This window comes from Somniosus microcephalus, chromosome 21, assembly GCF_052327205.1.
Source record: "Somniosus microcephalus isolate GS21.2 chromosome 21, FLI_Smic_1.0, whole genome shotgun sequence".
Classification (NCBI taxonomy): Eukaryota; Metazoa; Chordata; class Chondrichthyes; order Squaliformes; family Somniosidae; genus Somniosus; species Somniosus microcephalus.
This window is the reverse complement of record NC_141007.1, coordinates 7,713,940-7,733,887: the sequence shown is the minus strand read 5'-3', so window position 1 is coordinate 7,733,887 and position 19,948 is coordinate 7,713,940. Positions and strand designations below refer to the sequence as shown.

The 19,948-nt window shown below is 50.1% G+C and overlaps 1 protein-coding gene across 2 annotated transcripts in view; it reads left to right on the top strand.

Annotated features, from left to right (window-relative positions):
• The window catches only part of LOC147102578 (uncharacterized), a 73,283-nt gene that overhangs the window by 13,316 nt on the left and 40,019 nt on the right, over positions 1 to 19,948 (top strand). The window contains exon 3 of one of the 2 annotated variants that reach the window (XM_085963228.1): positions 8,306 to 8,535. In XM_085963228.1, coding sequence (XP_085819354.1) covers positions 8,306 to 8,535 — 230 coding nt within the window. Of the gene's footprint in view, positions 1 to 8,305; positions 9,022 to 19,948 lie in introns of those variants that run through there. The other variant, XM_085963229.1, reaches the window with a different exon arrangement.

Sequence of the window (19,948 nt, the reverse complement as noted above, 5' to 3'; positions counted from 1 at the left end):
CACGATACAGGCCCCTGTGTACTGCCTCTGCACCCTGGGTCCACAATACAGGCCCCTGTGTACTGACTCCCAGACCCTGGGCCCACGATAAAGGCCCTGTGTACTGACTCCCAGACCCTGGGCCCACGATACAGGCCCCTGTGTACTGCCTCTGCACCCTGGGCCCACGATAAAGGCCCTGTGTACTGACTCCCAGACCCTGGGCCCACGATGCAGGCCCCTGTGTACTGACTCCCAGACCCTGGGCCCACGATACAGGCTCCTGTGTACTGCCTCTGCACCCTGGGTCCACAATACAGGCCCCTGTGTACTGACTCCCAGATCCTGGGCCCACGATACAGGCTCCTGTGTACTGACTCCCAGACCCTGGGCCCACGATACAGGCCCCTGTGTACTGACTCCCAGACCCTGGGACCACGATACAGGCTCCTGTGTACTGACTCCCAGACCCTGGGCCCACGATACAGGCCCCTGTGTACTGACTCCCCGACCCTGGGCCCACGATACAGGCCCCTGTGTACTGACTCCCAGACCCTGGGCCCATGATACAGGCCCCTGTGTACTGACTCCCCGACCCTGGGCCCACGATACAGGCTCCAGTGTACTGATTCCCAGACCCTGGGCCCATGATACAGGCCCCTGTGTACTGACTCCCAGACCCTGGGACCACGATACAGGCTCCAGTGTACTGACTCCCAGACCCTGGGACCACGATACAGGCCCCTGTGTACTGACTCCCAGACCCTGGGCCCACGATACAGGCCCCTGTGTACTGACTCCCAGACCCTGGGCCCATGATACAGGCCCCTGTGTACTGACTCCCAGACCCTGGGCCCACGATACAGGCCCCTGTGTACTGACTCCCAGACCCTGGGCCCACGATACAGGCCCCTGTGTACTGACTCCCAGACCCTGGGACCACGATACAGGCCCTGTGTACTGACTCCCAGACCCTGGGCCCACGATACAGGCCCCTGTGTACTGACTCCCAGACCCTGGGCCCACGATACAGGCCCCTGTGTACTGACTCCCAGACCCTGGGACCATGATACAGGCTCCAGTGTACTGATTCCCAGACCCTGTGTCCATGATACAGGCCCCTGTGTACTGACTCCCAGACCCTGACCCACGATACAGGCCCCTGTGTACTGACTCCCAGACCCTGGCCCACGATACAGGCCCCTGTGTACTGACTCCCAGACCCTGGGACCACGATACAGGCCCCTGTGTACTGACTCCCAGACCCTGGGCCCATGATACAGGCCCCTGTGTACTGACTCCCAGACCCTGGGCCCACAATACAGGCCCTGTGTACTGACTCCCAGACCCTGGCCCACGATACAGGCCCCTGTGTACTGACTCCCAGACCCTGGGCCCACAATACAGGCCCCTGTGTACTGACTCCCCGACCCTGGGCCCACGATACAGGCCCCTGTGTACTGACTCCCAGACCCTGGCCCACGATACAGGCCCCTGTGTACTGACTCCCAGACCCTGGGCCCACAATACAGGCTCCTGTGTACTGACTCCCAGATCCTGGGCCCACGATACAGGCTCCTGTGTACTGACTCTACATAGGTTTCTAGCCCCCTAGTATGGCAGGGGGCTAGAAACCTATGTAGTGAAATAGAGGAAAGTGAAAGGCAGACAGAAATAAATGATAAAAGGGTGAGGAACAAAAAACAAAGGGCCAAACTAATTCATAAAAAATGTGAGCATAAAAAAAGCCTGAGGGTTTTATACCTTAATGCGAGAAGCATCAGGAACAAGGTAGATGAATTAGCTGTGGAAATAGAGGTTAATAATTATGATCTAATTGGGATTACGGAAACATGGTTGCAGGGTGAGCAGGGCTGGGAGCTTAACATACAGGGGTATTCAGTATTTAGGAAGGATCGACAAAAAAGAAAGGGAGGAGGGGTAGCATTGCTAGTAAAAGAGGGGATAAATGCAATTGAAAGGAAGGATATTAACTCAGTTAATACAGAATCTATATGGGTGGAGCTAAGAAATAGCGAGGGGCGAAAAACATTAATAGGAGTGGTATATAGGCCTCCAAATAGTAAAATAGAGGTTAGGGAGGGCATCACGAGGGAAATTAGAGAAGCGTGCAATAAGAGCACAGCTGTCATCATAGGTGACTTTAACTTACATATAGATTGGACTAGCCTAATCAGTAAAAATAATGAGGAGGAGGAATTCCTTGAGTGTTTGAGGGATGGTTATCTGGATCAATATGTCGAGGAACCAACTCGGGAACAGGCTATATTGGACTGGGTACTGTGCAATGAGAAGGGACTAATCAGTAATCTTGTTGTACGGGGACCCTTGGGTCAGAGCGATCATAACATGATCGATTTCTCACTCGAAATGGAGAGCGAAGAAATTGACTCAGAGACTAAGGTCCTGAATTTAAACAAGGGGAATTATGATGCCATGAGACGGGAACTGAGTAGGTCTGAGTGGACAACGTTCCTGGGAGGACTGGAGGTAGATAAACAATGGCAAACATTTAAAGATAGAATGACAAAATTGCAAAAATTGTTTATACCAATCTGGCATAAAAGGAAATCTAAAAAGGTGACTCAACCGTGGATAACAGGGGAAATTAGAGACAGCATAAAATCCAAAGATAGGGCGTATAAAATAGCCAAAAAAAGCGCCAGAGCGGAAGATTGGGAACAGTTTAAGATAGAGCAAAGGAGGGCAAAGGGCATAATCAAGAGGGGCAAAATAGCTTACGAAAACAAGCTGGCGGAAAATATAAAAACTAACTCCAAAAGCTTTTATAAGTATATCAAAAGGAAAAGACTGGTGAAAACCAAAGTTGGTCCATTGCAGTCAGATACGGGGGAATATATAATGGGAAATAAGGAAATGGCAGATCAACTAAATGCATACTTTGGGTCAGTCTTTACGAAGGAAGACACAAAAAACCTCCCTGGGATATCGGGAAAAATAGGGACATTGGCAAAGGAGGAACTGACGCAAATCAACATCTCTAAGGATATGGTGTTAAGGAAGCTAAAGGGATTGAAGGTGGACAAATCCCCAGGGCCTGATAACATGCATCCTAGGGTACTGAAGGAGGTGGCCCTAGAGATAGCGGATGCACTAAGGATGATTTTTCAGAATTCATTAGACTCGGGAACAGTACCGATGGATTGGAGGGTAGCTAACGTTACCCCACTATTCAAAAAGGGGGGTAGGGAAAAAGCAGGTAATTACAGACCTGTAAGCCTTACATCAGTTGTGGGCAAAATGCTGGAGTCCATCATTAAGGATGAAATAGCGGAGCACTTAGCAAATGGGGACAGGATAGGACAGAGTCAACATGGATTTACAAAGGGTAAATCGTGCTTGACTAATCTATTGGAATTTTTTGAGGGAGTAACTGGTAGAATAGATGGGGGAGAGCCAGTAGATGTGGTGTACCTGGACTTCCAAAAGGCCTTCGATAAGGTCCCACATAAAAGATTAGCATGGAAAATTGAGGCTCATGGGATAAAGGGGAAAGTTTTGGCGTGGATAGGGAACTGGCTGTCAGATAGAAAACAGAGAGTTGGAATAAACGGCTCATTTTCTGAATGGCAGGCAGTAACAAGTGGGGTACCACAGGGATCTGTCCTGGGCCCCCAGCTGTTCACAATTTACATTAATGACCTGGATCAGGGAGTCGGATGCAGCATTTCCAAATTTGCAGACGACACTAAACTAGGAGGGGGGGTGGGCTCAGAGGAAGAGACCAGGAAGCTCCAGAGCGATTTGGACAGACTGGGCGATTGGGCGGATAAATGGCAGATGCACTATAATGTGGACAAGTGCGAAGTTATCCACCTTGGGTGCAGGAACGGGAGGGCAAATTATTATTTAAATGGCAATAGATTGGGAGAGGGGGAAGTACAGAGAGACCTGGGTGTTCTTGTACACCAGTCACTGAAGGCGAGCATGCAGGTGCAACAGGCGGTCAAGAAGGCAAACGGTATGCTGGCCTTCATAGCAAAAGGGTTAGAATACAGGAACAGGGATACCTTGCTGCAGCTGTACAGGGCACTGGTGAGACCACACCTCGAGTACTGTGTACAGTTTTGGTCGCCTCATCTGAGGAAGGATGTTCTTGCCATGGAGGGGGTGCAGCGGCGATTCACCAGGCTGATACCAGGAATGGCGGGAATGACCTATGAGGAGAGACTATGTAGTTTAGGGATGTACACACTGGAGTTTAGAAGATTGAGAGGGGACCTCATAGAAGTGTATAAAATTCTGACAGGTCTAGACAGACTGGATGCAGAAGGAATGTTTCCCTTGGCGGGTGAGAACAGAACTAGAGGACATAATTTAAGGATAAGGGCTAAACCATTTAGGACAGAGATGAGGGGGAATTTCTTCACTCAGAGAGTGGTGAACCTGTGGAACTCATTGCCACAGAGGGCAGTGTACGCCAGCTCATTAAATATATTTAAGAGGGAATTAGATATATTTCTACGGGCAAAAGGGGTTAAGGGTTACGGAGAGAAGGCGGGGACGGGATACTGAATTAAAGGATCAGCCATGATCTCATCGAATGGCGGAGCAGGCACGAAGGGCCGAATGGCCTACTCCTGCTCCTATCTTCTATGTATCTATGACTCCCAGACCCTGGGCCCACGATACAGGCCCCTGTGTACTGACTCCCAGACCCTGGGACCACGATACAGGCCCCTGTGTACTGACTCCCAGATCCTGGGCCCACGATACAGGCTCCTGTGTACTGACTCCCAGACCCTGGGACCACGATACAGGCTCCAGTGTACTGATTCCCAGACCCTGGGCCCATGATACAGGCCCCTGTGTACTGACTCCCAGACCCTGGCCCATGATACAGGCCCCTGTGTACTGACTCCCAGACCCTGGCCCACGATACAGGCCCCTGTGTACTGACTCCCAGACCCTGGCCCACGATACAGGCCCCTGTGTACTGACTCCCAGATCCTGGGCCCACGATACAGGCTCCTGTGTACTGACTCCCAGACCCTGGGCCCACGATACAGGCCCTGTGTACTGACTCCCAGATCCTGGCCCACGATACAGGCCCCTGTGTACTGACTCCCAGATCCTGGGCCCACGATACAGGCTCCTGTGTACTGACTCCCAGACACTGGGCCCACGATACAGGCCCTGTGTACTGACTCCCAGACCCTGGGCCCACGATACAGGCTCCTGTGTACTGACTCCCAGACCCTGGGCCCACAATACAGGCTCCTGTGTACTGACTCCCAGACCCTGGGCCCACGATACAGGCCCCTGTGTACTGACTCCCAGACCCTGGGACCACGATACAGGCTCCAGTGTACTGACTCCCAGACCCTGGGACCACGATACAGGCTCCAGTGTACTGACTCCCAGACCCTGGGCCCACGATACAGGCCCCTGTGTACTGACTCCCAGACCCTGGGACCACGATACAGGCCCCTGTGTACTGATTCCCAGACCCTGGGCCCATGATACAGGCCCCTGTGTACTGACTCCCAGACCCTGGGACCACGATACAGGCTCCAGTGTACTGACTCCCAGACCCTGGGCCCACGATACAGGCCCCTGTGTACTGACTCCCAGACCCTGGGACCACGATACAGGCCCCTGTGTACTGACTCCCAGACCCTGGCCCACGATACAGGCCCCTGTGTACTGACTCCCAGACCCTGGGCCCACGATACAGGCCCCTGTGTACTGACTCCCAGACCCTGGGCCCACGATTCAGGCCCCTGTGTACTGACTCCCAGACCCTGGGACCACGATACAGGCTCCTGTGTACTGATTCCCAGACCCTGGGCCCACAATACAGGCCCTGTGTACTGACTCCCAGACCCTGGGCCCATGATACAGGCTCCTGTGTACTGACTCCCAGACCCTGGGCCCACAATACAGGCTCCTGTGTACTGACTCCCAGACCCTGGGCCCACGATACAGGCCCCTGTGTACTGACTCCCAGACCCTGGGACCACGATACAGGCCCCTGTGTACTGACTCCCAGACCCTGGCCCACGATACAGGCCCCTGTGTACTGACTCCCAGACCCTGGGCCCACGATACAGGCCCCTGTGTACTGACTCCCAGACCCTGGGACCACGATACAGGCTCCAGTGTACTGATTCCCAGACCCTGGGCCCATGATACAGGCCCCTGTGTACTGACTCCCAGACCCTGGCCCACGATACAGGCCCCTGTGTACTGACTCCCAGACCCTGGCCCACGATACAGGCCCCTGTGTACTGACTCCCAGACCCTGGGCCCACGATACAGGCCCCTGTGTACTGACTCCCAGACCCTGGGACCACGATACAGGCCCCTGTGTACTGACTCCCAGACCCTGGGCCCATGATACAGGCCCCTGTGTACTGACTCCCAGACCCTGGGCCCATGATACAGGCCCCTGTGTACTAACTCCCAGACCCTGGGCCCACGATACAGGCCCCTGTGTACTGACTCCCAGACCCTGGGCCCACGATACAGGCCCCTGTGTACTGACTCCCAGACCCTGGGACCACGATACAGGCCCCTGTGTACTGACTCCCAGACCCTGGCCCACGATACAGGCCCCTGTGTACTGACTCCCAGACCCTGGGCCCACAATACAGGCCCTGTGTACTGACTCCCAGACCCTGGGCCCACAATACAGGCCCTGTGTACTGACTCCCAGACCCTGGGGCCACAATACAGGCCCCTGTGTACTGACTCCCAGACCCTGGCCCACGATACAGGCCCCTGTGTACTGACTCCTCACCCTATAAACTGCAGCCTGACATGTCCTGCTAGAATATGGACATGCTCGGTATTCAGTATAAGATCTGTAAGGTTCTCTAATGACTATATAGGCCAGCCGAATATGTTCTCAGGCAGCACTTGCTGGAATGTATACTTCCTATATGTGAGGTGGGCCATGTTTGGTCCCAGGCCCTGCGATACTGTATTCAGTAGTGACACTCGCTGCCACCATCTACCGGGCGGGTTGCACTAGTGCCCTGTGGTGATGGTGCCCAGAAATGCCAAACAAAGCACTTTGTCAGCTGTGGCTCAGCTGGTGGAACTCTCGCCTCCGAGTCAGAGGGTTGTGGGTTCGTGTCCCACTCCAGAAACTTGAGCACAAAATCCAGGCTGACACTCCGGCCCAGTACTGAGTGGGCGCTGCACTGTCGGTGGTGCCGTCTTTCGGATGAGACGTTAAACTGATGCTCTGTCTGCCCTCTCAAGTGGGTGTAAAAGATCCCATGGCACTACTCGATGAAGAGCAGGGGAGTTCACGCCAGTGTCCTGGCCAATATTTATCCCTCAACCAACTCCTAAAACAGATTAACTGGTCATTTATCTCATTATTTTTTGTGGGAGCTTGCTGTGTGCAAATTGACTGTCGTGGTTCCTACATTACAACAGTGACTGCACCTCAAAAATACTTAATTGGCTGTAAAGCACTTTGGGACTGAGATCGGGAAAGGTGCTGTGTAAATACAAGTCCTTCGACCACTTCCTGCAGCAGCAGCTCAACTTTAGCAGGTCCCGCGAGGCTCCATCATTCACTCACACACGGTTTCCCGCTTCCACTTATTGCGATGCCAGATACTTTTCCACATTCCACCACTTCCTTATAAACGGGGGGCTGTAGCAGCACAAGAAACTTCTTCCCGTCCACTGGAGATGGAGGAGGTTGAGGAGGAGTCCGAGGTGAATTACACACCACTGTAAAACGAACAAGGCAGAAATTAGCCATCGAGAGTGAGGGCAGCAGCCAGCCTGCTGACCCTGGACAACCACTCCATGTCAGGCAGTGAGATTGGCTTCTGTAACTGACATTGGTCATTGGGGTGATGTAACCTGGGAACTGGGCAACACCCAGCTGTATCGGCCCTTTCGTTGGCAAAATAGAAAGCGTGGGGGCCAAACGTCTCCGTGAGTCATAGGATGTGAGGAGGTTGTTCTAACACTAACCATCTTTCCATGATGGAAAAACTCTCCTTCCCTATGCTTGGGCTAGATTTTTCATTAGGTCCTAGTGTGTATCAGTATCCTAACCCATTGTACCACCTACCTATCAGATTCTGGGCACCAGCAACTGAAATCATGAGGAAAGCTTAAGGGTTCAATTTCTTGAGATTCACCAAATAGTTTCTCGTGATTTCTGGTAAATGATTGTCTGTAGTGAAGGGGTCAATTACAGGTGAAAGGGCAGCACTAAGTACACCTTGTTTGCTGGTATTTGTAAGATAGAAAGTGGATGGAAGAACATGCTGGCAGCTGTTTTCACTGTTTGTATCTGATTGTCTCTCCACAGTTACAGGAGGTCCAACATTTACTATAGGGAAATCGGTGTGGCTTCTCTGGGCACTGGTCTTCAACAACTCTGTCCCCATTGAAAATCCCAAAGGAACAACTAGCAAAATCATGGTCTTAATCTGGGCCTTTTTCGCTGTCATCTTCCTGGCAAGTTACACAGCAAACCTGGCAGCATTTATGATTCAGGAGCAGTTCATTGACACTGTCTCAGGTCTCAGTGACAAAAAGGTAAGGCACAACCCAGCACTACTGAATATACAACCTGCATCATTGGTGCTGAATCTAGAACGGATCCGAATCGAGAGCCCACCTTATCAGCGTTGCATCAAGAACTGATCCCATCAGCTGTAAATTCAGAACCCTCGCCCGTCGACACTGAAACAACTCCTCCATCATCATCACCTTCATCAATCATCAATCAACAATATCATCATCATCATCTCCTTCCCCACCACCTCCTCCTCCATCTCCTCATCCTGCATCTCCTCATCCTCATCCTCAGTCTCCATCTCCTCCTCCTCTAGCATCTCCTCCTCCATCTCCTCAACCTTCTCCTCCTTCTCTTCCTCTGTCTCCTCATTATCCTTCTCCTCCTCCTCCTCCTCCTCCTCCTCCTCCCCCTCCATCTCCTCCATCTCTGTCTCCTCCTCCTTCTTCCTGAACAGTTGGCGAAGATGAAACGTCCCCAGGCGGTAATAGAGAAACATCGGACAGGTGAGTCCACCTGCCTGAGATCAACTTCTTCCACGCACTGTTCCTGCCAGGAAGGGGAATTAAAATCGACCTCTAGGAGGCAGTTGTCCTCCCCCGGACCTCGCAAGGAAGGTTTGGGCTCCCCCCATTTCCCAGCCATGAAAAGGCCCCCATTACCCCACGCCATGGCTGAAGCAGGCAAGCTGCCTCCCTCCACCTGATTCAAGCAGACCACTAGCCACGGAGACTCCCAGGCAGGAAGGTCGTCAGTTCCCTCCCACTTCCTGTCAGCTATTCCAGCTCAGCAAACACGTCAAAGGCCTAAGAAGTAAAAAGCAAAGCTGAAATCTTAAAATGAGATAAACAGCATGACACAGTAGCTTTTGATAAAAATCACAACTGTTCCCCACTGAATTTTTTAAAAGGTAGAGAAACAATTCTGTAAAACAGCTCCCACCTTTGTGTGTTCAGAGTAAGGCTCGGCCCAACCATTGGCTCTACTAATGACCCAACCATTGGCTCAACCATTGGCCCATCCAATGACCCAACCAATGACCCATCCAATGGCCCATCCAATGACCCATCCAATGGCCCATCCACAATGGCCCATCCAATGGCCCATCCACAATGGCCCATCCAATGGCCCATCCAATGGCACAACCAATGGCCCAACCAGTGGCTGAATCATTGACACAACCAATGGCTCAATTGATGGGACAGTGTAGAGGGAGCTTTACTCTGTATTTAACCCATGCTGTACTTGCCCTGGGAGTGTTTGCTGGGACAGTGTAGAGGGAGCTTTACTCTGTATCTAACCCGTGCTGTACCTGTCCTGGGAGTGTTTGAAGGGACAGTGTAGAGGGAGCTTTACTCTGTATTTAACCCATGCTGTACTTGCCCTGGGAGTGTTTGCTGGGACAGTGTAGAGGGAGCTTTACTCTGTATCTAACCCATGCTGTACCTGCCCTGGGAGTGTTTGAAGGGACAGTGTAGAGGGAGCTTTACTCTGTATTTAACCCTGTGCTGTACTTGCCCTAGGAGTGTTTGCTGGGACAGTGTAGAGGGAGCTTTACTCTGTATTTAACCCATGCTGTACCTGCCCTGGGAGTGTTTGAAGGGACAGTGTAGAGGGAGCTATACTCTGTATCTAACCCGTGCTGTACCTGCCCTGGGAGTGTTTGAAGGGACAGTGTAGAGGGAGCTTTACTCTGTATCCAACCCCGTGCTGTACCTGCCCTGGGAGTGTTTGATGGGACAGTGTAGAGGGAGCTTTACTCTGTATCTAACCCGTGCTGTACCTGCCCTGGGAGTGTTTGATGGGACAGTGTAGAGGAAGCTTTACTCTGTATCTAACCCGTGCTGTACCTGCCCTGGGAGTGTTTGATGGGACAGTGTAGAGGAAGCTTTACTCTGTATCTAACCTGTGCTGTACCTGCCCTGGGAGTGTTTGATGGGACAGTGTAGAGGGAGCTTTACTCTGTATCTAACCCGTGCTGTACCTGCCCTGGGAGTGTTTGATGGGACAGTGTAGAGGGAGCTTTACTCTGTATCTAACCCGTGCTGTACCTGCCCTGGGAGTGTTTGATGGGACAGTGTAGAGGGAGCTTTACTGTGTATCTAACCCGTGCTGTACCTGCCCTGGGAGTGTTTGATGGGACAGTGTAGAGGGAGCTTTACTCTGTATCTAACCCGTGCTGTACCTGCCCTGGGAGTGTTTGATGGGACAGTGTAGAGGGAGCTTTACTCTGTATCTAACCTGTGCTGTACCTGCCCTGGGAGTGTTTGATGGGACAGTGTTGAGGGAGCTTTACTCTGTATCTAACCCGTGCTGTACCTGCCCTGGGAGTGTTTGATGGGACAGTGTAGAGGGAGCTTTACTCTGCATCTAACCCGTGCTGTACCTGCCCTGGGAGTGTTTGATGGGACAGTGTAGAGGGAGCTTTACTCTGTATCTAACCCCGTGCTGTACCTGCCCTGGGAGTGTTTGATGGGACAGTGTAGAGGGAGCTTTACTCTGTATCTAACCCTGTGCTGTACATGCCCTGGGAGTGTTTGATGGGACAGTGTAGAGGGAGCTTTACTCTGTATCTAACCCGTGCTGTACCTGCCCTGGGAGTGTTTGATGGGACAGTGTAGAGGGAGCTTTACTCTGTATCTAACCCGTGCTGTACCTGCCCTGGGAGTGTTTGATGGGACAGTGTAGAGGGAGCTTTACTCTGTATCTAACCCGTGCTGTACCTGCCCTGGGAGTGTTTGATGGGACAGTGTAGAGGAAGCTTTACTCTGTATCTAACCCGTGCTGTACCTGCCCTGGGAGTGTTTGATGGGACAGTGTAGAGGAAGCTTTACTCTGTATCTAACCTGTGCTGTACCTGCCCTGGGAGTGTTTGATGGGACAGTGTAGAGGGAGCTTTACTCTGTATCTAACCCGTGCTGTACCTGCCCTGGGAGTGTTTGATGGGACAGTGTAGAGGGAGCTTTACTCTGTATCTAACCCGTGCTGTACCTGCCCTGGGAGTGTTTGATGGGACAGTGTAGAGGGAGCTTTACTGTGTATCTAACCCGTGCTGTACCTGCCCTGGGAGTGTTTGATGGGACAGTGTAGAGGGAGCTTTACTCTGTATCTAACCCGTGCTGTACCTGCCCTGGGAGTGTTTGATGGGACAGTGTAGAGGGAGCTTTACTCTGTATCTAACCTGTGCTGTACCTGCCCTGGGAGTGTTTGATGGGACAGTGTTGAGGGAGCTTTACTCTGTATCTAACCCGTGCTGTACCTGCCCTGGGAGTGTTTGATGGGACAGTGTAGAGGGAGCTTTACTCTGCATCTAACCCGTGCTGTACCTGCCCTGGGAGTGTTTGATGGGACAGTGTAGAGGGAGCTTTACTCTGTATCTAACCCCGTGCTGTACCTGCCCTGGGAGTGTTTGATGGGACAGTGTAGAGGGAGCTTTACTCTGTATCTAACCCTGTGCTGTACATGCCCTGGGAGTGTTTGATGGGACAGTGTAGAGGGAGCTTTACTCTGTATCTAACCCGTGCTGTACCTGCCCTGGGAGTGTTTGATGGGACAGTGTAGAGGGAGCTTTACTCTGTATCTAACCCGTGCTGTACCTGCCCTGGGAGTGTTTGATGGGACAGTGTAGAGGGAGCTTTACTCTGTATCAACTCGCTACCACAGGGAGTAGTTGATGTGAATAGTATGAATGCATTTAAGGAGAAGCTAGATAACCCTATGAGTGAGAGGGGAATAGAGGTTTATGCTGATAGTTAGATGAGGAATGATGGGAGGCGGCTTGAGTGGAGCATGAATAGGCTGCTTGAGCCGAATGGCCTGTTTCTGTGCTGTATATCCTATGTAATCCTATGTAATGTGGGGTAGCTCCATGAGGTAAATTGGGCTTCACACCGTTAAACAGCAGACGTATCCCAACATTTCCAGCGTGTTTCACACAATGGCCAGGCTGCTGCTACACTGCGATCCTCCAGCCAATCCTCTTCGTGTCACTTTATGCTCTCCTCCACAAATAACAGAAGATCGGATCGTGTAATGGAGGGTCAGAGCTTGGGATCCAGGCACATGTTAATCATTGCAAAACAATGATCAACATGTTACTGGAGGTTTGGGCACACAACCATGAACATGCACAAACTGTTAATGGGCACACTGGAACCAAGCAGCCTGTTAATGAGACCAGTGTAATACACGCAGCCCATTAATGGGGACACTGAAATCCATATAGCTTGCTTATTGGGACATTGGATTCCACAAAGCAAGTCAACGATAATGCACTGGAATCCAGTGAGCCTGGTAACAGCCGTACTCTGGAATCCATGCAGCCCATTAATGGGGACCAAGGAATGCATAACATCCGTTAATGGAGACACTGTAATCCTTACATTTTGTTAATAGGGACACCTGATCCCAAACAACCTATTAACAGTGATGCTGGAACCACAATGTCTCCTAATGACAACACACTGAAATCTACAACCTGTTAATGGGGATACTAAACTCAATATAGCATGTTAATGGGGGTACCACTCTGATAGAATCATAGAATAATACAGCACAGAAGAAGGCCATTTGGCCCATCGTCCCTGTGCCGACTCTTTGATGGAGCTATCCAACTAGTCCCACTCCCTCCCACTTTCCCCACAGCCCTGCAAAAAAATTTCCTTTCAAGCATTTATCCCGTTCCCTTTTCAAAGTTACTATTGAATCTGCTTCCACCGCCCTTTCAGGCAGCGCGTTGCAGATAATAACAACTCGCTGCGTAAAAAAAGTTTCCTCATGTTGCTTCTGGTTCTTTGGCCAATCAACTTAAACCTGTGTCCTCTGGTTACTGATCCTTCTGCCAAATGAAAACAGTTTCTCTTTATCTACTCTATCAAAACTGTTTCATGATTTTGAACACCTCTATTAAATCTCCTCTTAACCTTCTCTGCTCTAAGGAGAACAACCCCAGCTTCTCCAGTCTCTCCACATCACTGAAGTCCCTCATCCCTGGTACCATTCCAATAAATCTCTTCTGCACCCTCTCCAAGGCCTTGACATCCTTCCTAAAGTATGGTGCCCAGAATTGAACACAATACTCCAGCTGAGGCCTAACCAGTGTTTTATAAAGGTTCAGCGTACTCTATGCCTCTATTACTCTAACAGCCTTTCCCACTTGTCCTGCTACCTACAAAGATGTGTGCACATATATGTTGTGTATGTAATATGTGTGCTACTTTGAACCTATGGACAGGACTGCACTACTTGTTGGGCGTAGTGATACGCAGTACCACTCCTGGCCATAGGGGTATAAATAGTACTGTGGGTACTGATCTCCCCTCAGTTCCCGCCTGTGGGCATGAAGTAAAGACCTACGTATAGTCCCTACCTCCAACCAGTAAAGACCTGTTTTATTGTTACTGATTAAGTCTGAGTATTAATTACTTGAACAACTCACAGATTTAACACTGGCGACGAGTCTGATTCGGACCCTGCGGCAGTCACTCCACGGCAGCTTCGTCCACAGCCAGGACGTTGCAGAGAGGTTTCCACCCTCTCCACCCCACTGGAAGACATCCTGACCTCGGAGCCTCCATTGGCGACCGTCAGCTTCTTCTCCAGCTTGGTGGTGGGTAAGCCGTTGTCCGAGCCGGGCAGCGACGCGACAGGCAGTCGACCGCGTTGGCCGCACGAACGGGGCTGGGGGAGCTGGAGGAATAGGGCGCGAGAGCCGCTTCGAGCGGGAGGCGTTTCAACGGAGCGATCGCATCTCCTGATAAGAGCCGAGAGCCGCTTCGCGATCCAGCGATCGCATCCGCTGATAAGGGCCGCACTCGGGCGATCGCGGCGAAGATAAGGGCCGCACTCGGGGGCTGAAGGGAGACGGCGTTGGGGGACGGGTGAAGACCGCCAAGCGCGGGAAAACCGCCATTTTGTGGGCGGAGGACGACGGCAAGAGCGGGAAGCCGCCATCTTGGACATCAGTAAAAAAAAAAAAATCTGAGAAATTGCAAATCTACAATGCCTAAACACAGGAATATTAGCACCTTTGATAGTGACCTCGAAGATTGGGCCATATATGTTGAAAGAGTAAAAAATTATTGTAAGGCCAATAAAATTCGTGACCAAGATAAAGCTCTAACATTATTAAATTTAATGGGTGCGAAGACATACGGGCAATTGAAACACCTGTTATCACCAGATGAACCGGCGGATAAGACGTTCGATGAGATTGTTACTGTCCTGAAAGATCATCTAAACCCCACGCCGCTGATGCTAGCGGAACGATTTAAATTTTACGACAGAAGGCAGCTACAGCATGAAAGCAATGCTGATTATTTGCTGGAATTGCGTAAATTAGCGAAATATTGCCAGTTTGGAACGGGACTGACAGAGGCACTTCAAGACAAATTTGTGTGTGGTTTATTTAAACAGGATACACAAAAGCGACTGCTCGAGGAGAATGAGCTGACGCTTGAGAAGGCGGTCACTATGGCAGCAGCACACGAAGCCGCAGCGAGAGGCACGGCAGTAATGCAGCTACGGTCACCGGAGCTCAGTGCACACAAATTGGGTGTGAGTTCTGGCAAATGTTATCGTTGTGGAAAGACAACGCATGATCAGAACCAGTGTTGGTTTAAAAACCAAGAATGTAGAACTTGTGGTAGGCTTGGACATATAGCTAGAGTATGCAGGTCAGCGAAGAAGACCAGCAACAAGAAGTCACCGCAAGGAAAATACGCAAAGGTACACAAGGTGACCGAACAGGAGTCCGATTCAGACGCTAGCAGTAATGAACTGGCTAGCTTAAGAGTACTCAACGCTGGTAAGGGTGCAGACCTCCAGACAATTTGGGTCACTCTTCAGATAGAAGGAGTCCAAGTAAAACTGGAATTGGACACTGGATCGGCATTGACGGTCATAAATAAGAAAGATTACGGAAAGTTATTCCAACATATTCCCCTACAGGATACGGGGATTATATTGGAAACATACACGGGGCAAAGAGTGTACCCCATCGGGAAAATAGAGGTTGCAGTGGTCCACAAGGGCGAAGACAGTCAAATAATGGACTTATATGTGATATCTGAAGGAGGTCCTCCACTACTAGGACGGGAGTGGATTAGGAAAATGAATATGGACTGGCATTTCCTACAAACAATAACGAGTGAGAACTCGGTGAAGATAGTCGGCCCAGACTCTGGAACGGATGATGGTAAGCCCAACTCAGGTGCAAAAGACAAAGTTTCAGCACAGAATTCCACTGAGCAACAACAACATAGTTTAACTGTGGATTCTGAGTCTGGCAAGTCTACTGATGTGCCCATTTCTGAGGGACACCGGGCTCGAACTCAACTCCATTTCAAACTACAACAGCAATTAGAACAAATGCTTCGCCGTTGTGAGCAAGAGTTGAATGCAACGAAAGAGTTCTTTGATATAGAGTTGGAGAATCTGGAAAGACAACAGAAGCAGCTGATGGAGAAAATGGAACAGGAGCACACAAAACGTCTGATGTCAGAGGAGTTAACGGTCAGCCAACTCCTGCATATGCTGAAGGACAGGACTCTGAAATGGGAAAAACTTGAACACGAACTTCAATATTCAAACGAAAGGGGTTCGGAGCTCTCAAAGGTTATTGGAAGAGCTGAGGTGGCAACACAGACTGAGATGACTGCAACAGAGCAGCCCTTGGATGCCAAAAGTACGCTGACTCACGTCAACGTAGAGCAACAGACCGCTGAAACAGCTGCTCCGGTAGAGGGATTGCATAGTCCGATCAATCAATCTCCAAAGGAAGTTGAAGTATTAAAATCACAAATGAGGTCACTAGTAAACGACTTGCTGAAAGCCCAGAAAAAGCTGGATGCAGAGGTACACATGAAGAAGTCTCTTCAGGAAAGATGTCTGGATTTGGAACAAGAGCTGGCTAACGTCCAGCTGGGTATGGAGGAAATAGACGACCCTCTCACTGGTCTAGCTCAGGACGACACCGAATATTACTATGACCTGGTGGACGACACCGAATATTACGATGTCCTGTCCTGCCCAGCTTGTAACTTCGACTCCCAAAGTGCAGAAATCATGGAGGAGCACCAAAAGTCTACGGAACATCGGGAGAAGCTGGCTCTACGACGGAAACAGGAGGAAGAGAAGGAGGAACTGCGCATGCAGCTGGCAGCTGTGGCAGCTGACAATGGAGCCCAGAGAGTCTCCAAGAAGCAGAAAAGGAAAAGTAAAAACAGAAGATGACCCATCTGAACCATTATCACCTCTACCAGATCACACACGTGGTCCCTCCGAACGGAGCCAATTCAGTTCGGAAGTTCAAACTGTTAAATCCATGGAAGGACTATTGAATGAGTCACTCCAGCAACGTGAACCGACTCCACCACAGAGATTGAATCTGTGAACTGTTTTCTGCAGAGACTGAATCTGTGATCTGTTTTGACATGAAGTTATCTATGTATCTATGTTATTCTGTTATGTAAACCTGAAGTTATATATGTATATATGTTATTACGTTATGTTAAATGGGGAGATGACTGTAAAGCTAGGAAGGGAGGAATGTTGTGTATGTAATATGTGTGCTACTTTGAACCTATGGACAGGACTGCACTACTTGTTGGGCGTAGTGATACGCAGTACCACTCCTGGCCATAGGGGTATAAATAGTACTGTGGGTACTGATCTCCCCTCAGTTCCCGCCTGTGGGCATGAAGTAAAGACCTACGTATAGTCCCTACCTCCAACCAGTAAAGACCTGTTTTATTGTTACTGATTAAGTCTGAGTATTAATTACTTGAACAACTCACAGATTTAACAATATACCCCAAGGTCTCTCTGTTTCTACACACCCTTTAAAATTGTTCTATTTAATTCATATTGCCTCTCCTCATTCTTCCTATGAAAATGTATCACTTCACACTTTTCTGCATTAAATTCCATCTGCCATGTGTCTGCCCATTCCACCAGCCTGTCGATGTCCTGTTTCCATCCTCCTCATTGTTTACTATGGACTAGAAATTGGATATTGCCCAAAAACGGGTGGTGTCCATGGGACCCACCTCCTGCTCCCTCGACCCTATTCCCACCAAACTGCTGACCACCCAACTTCCTTGTCTGGCACCCATGTTAGCTGACATTGTTAATGAATCTCTCTCCTCAGGTACTGTCCCCCTCTCCCTCAAATCTGCCGTCATCACCCCTCTCCTCAAAAAACCAACCTTTGACCCCTCCGTCCTTGCAAACTACCGCCCCATCTCCAACCTCCCTTCCCTCTCCAAAGTCCTTGAATGTGTCCGTGCCCATCTTTGAACTCAAACTCCATGTTTGAATCCCTCCAATCAGGTTTCCGCTCCTGCCACAGTACCGAAACGGCTCTCATCAAAGTCACAAATGACATCCTATGTGACTGTGACAAAGGTAAACCAACCCTCCTCGTCCTTCTCGACCTGTCTGCAGCCTTTGACACGGTTGACCACACCATCCTCCTCCAACGCCTCTCCACCGTCGTCCAGCTGGGTGTGACTGCACTCGCCTGGTTCCATTCTTATCTATCTAATCGTAGCCAGAGAATCACCTGCAATGGCTTCTCTTCCCACTCCCACTTCGTTACCTCTGGTGTCCCCCAAGGATCTATCCTTGACCTCGTCCTATTTCTCATCTACATGCTGTCCCTTGGTGACATCATCCGAAAACACAGTGTCAGTTTCCGCGTGTATGCTGACGACACCCAGCTCTACCTCACCACCACCTCTCTCGACCCCTCCACTGTCTCTAAATTGTCAGACTGCTTGTCCAGCATCCAGTTCTGGAGGAGCAGAAATTCTCTCCAATTAAATATTGGGAAGACTGAAGTCCTTGTTTTCCGTCCCCGCCACAAACTCCGTTCCCAAGCCACGAACTCCATCCTTCTCCCGAGCATCTGTCTGAGGCTAAACCACACTGTTCGCACCCTTGGTGTCATATTTGACTCTGAAATGAGCTTCCGACCACATATCCACGGCATAGCGGCTTTTGATAAGGTTCCACATGGCAGACTGGTCACGAAGTTAAAAGCCCATGGGATCCAGGGCAAAGTGTCAAGTTGGATTCAAAACTGGCTCGGAGACAGGAAGCAGAGGGTAATGGTTGACGGGTGTTTTTGTGACTGGAAGGCTGTTTCCAGTGGGGTTCCGCAGGGCTCAGTACTCGGTCCCTTGCTTTTTGTGGTATATATCAACGATCTAGACTTGAATATAGGGGGTATGATTAAGAAGTTTGCAGATGATACTAAAATCGGCTGTGTGGTCGATACTGAAGAAGGAAGCTGTAGACTGCAGGAAGATATCAATAAATTGGTCAGGTGGGCAGAACAGTGGCAAATGGAATTCAATCCAGAGAAGTAATGCATTTGAGGAGGGCTAACAAGGAAAATGAATACACATTAAATGGTAGGACACTGAGTAGTGTAGAGGAACAAAGGGACCTTTGGAGTGCATGTCCACAGATCCCTGAAGGTAGCAGGCCAGGTAGATAAGGTGGTTAAGAAGGCATATGGAATACTTGCCTTTATTAGCCGTGGCATAGAATATAAGAGCAGGGAGGTTATGCTTGAACTGTATAAATCACTAGTTAGGCCTCAGCTAGAGTACTGCGTGCAGTTCTGGTCACCACATTACAGGAAGGATGTGATTGCACTAGAGAGGGTACAGAGGGGATTTACAAGGATGTTGCTGGGAGTAGAGAATCTTAGCCATGAGGAAAGACTGGATAGGCCGGGTCTGTTTTCCTTGGAACAGAGGAGGCTGAGGGGAGACCTTATTGAGGTGTATAAAATTATGAGGGGCATAGATAAAGTAGATAGCAAGGACCTATTTCCCTTAGCAGAGGGGTCAAAAACCAGGGGGCACAGATTTAAAGTAATTGGTGGAAGGTTTAGAGGGGATTTGAGGGGAAATCTCTTCACCCAGAGGGTTGTGGGGGTCTGGAACTCACTGCCTGAAAGGGTGGTAGAGGCAGGAACCCTAACCACATTTAAAAAGTACTTGGATGTGCACTTGGGATGCTGTAACCTGCAGGGCTACGGACCAAGAGCTGGGAAGTGGGATTAGGCTGGATAGCTCTTTGTTGGCCGGCGCGGACACGATGGGCCGAAATGGCCTCCTTCCGTGCTGTAACTTTCTATGGTTCTATGATCAACCGCATTACCCTCATCCACCCTCTCTGTTACTTCATCAAAGACCGAGTGTAATGTTGCCAAGTTTGCGGATGATACAAAGATGGGTGGGAAAGCAAGTTGCGCAGAGGACTCAAAGAACCTGCAAAGGGATATAGACAGACTAGGTGAGTGGGCAAACATTTGGCAGATGGAGTATAATGTGGGAAAGTGCGAGGTTATACACTTTGGCAGGAAAAATAAAAAAGCAAATTATTATTTAAATGGAGAGAGATTACAAAATGTTACAGTTC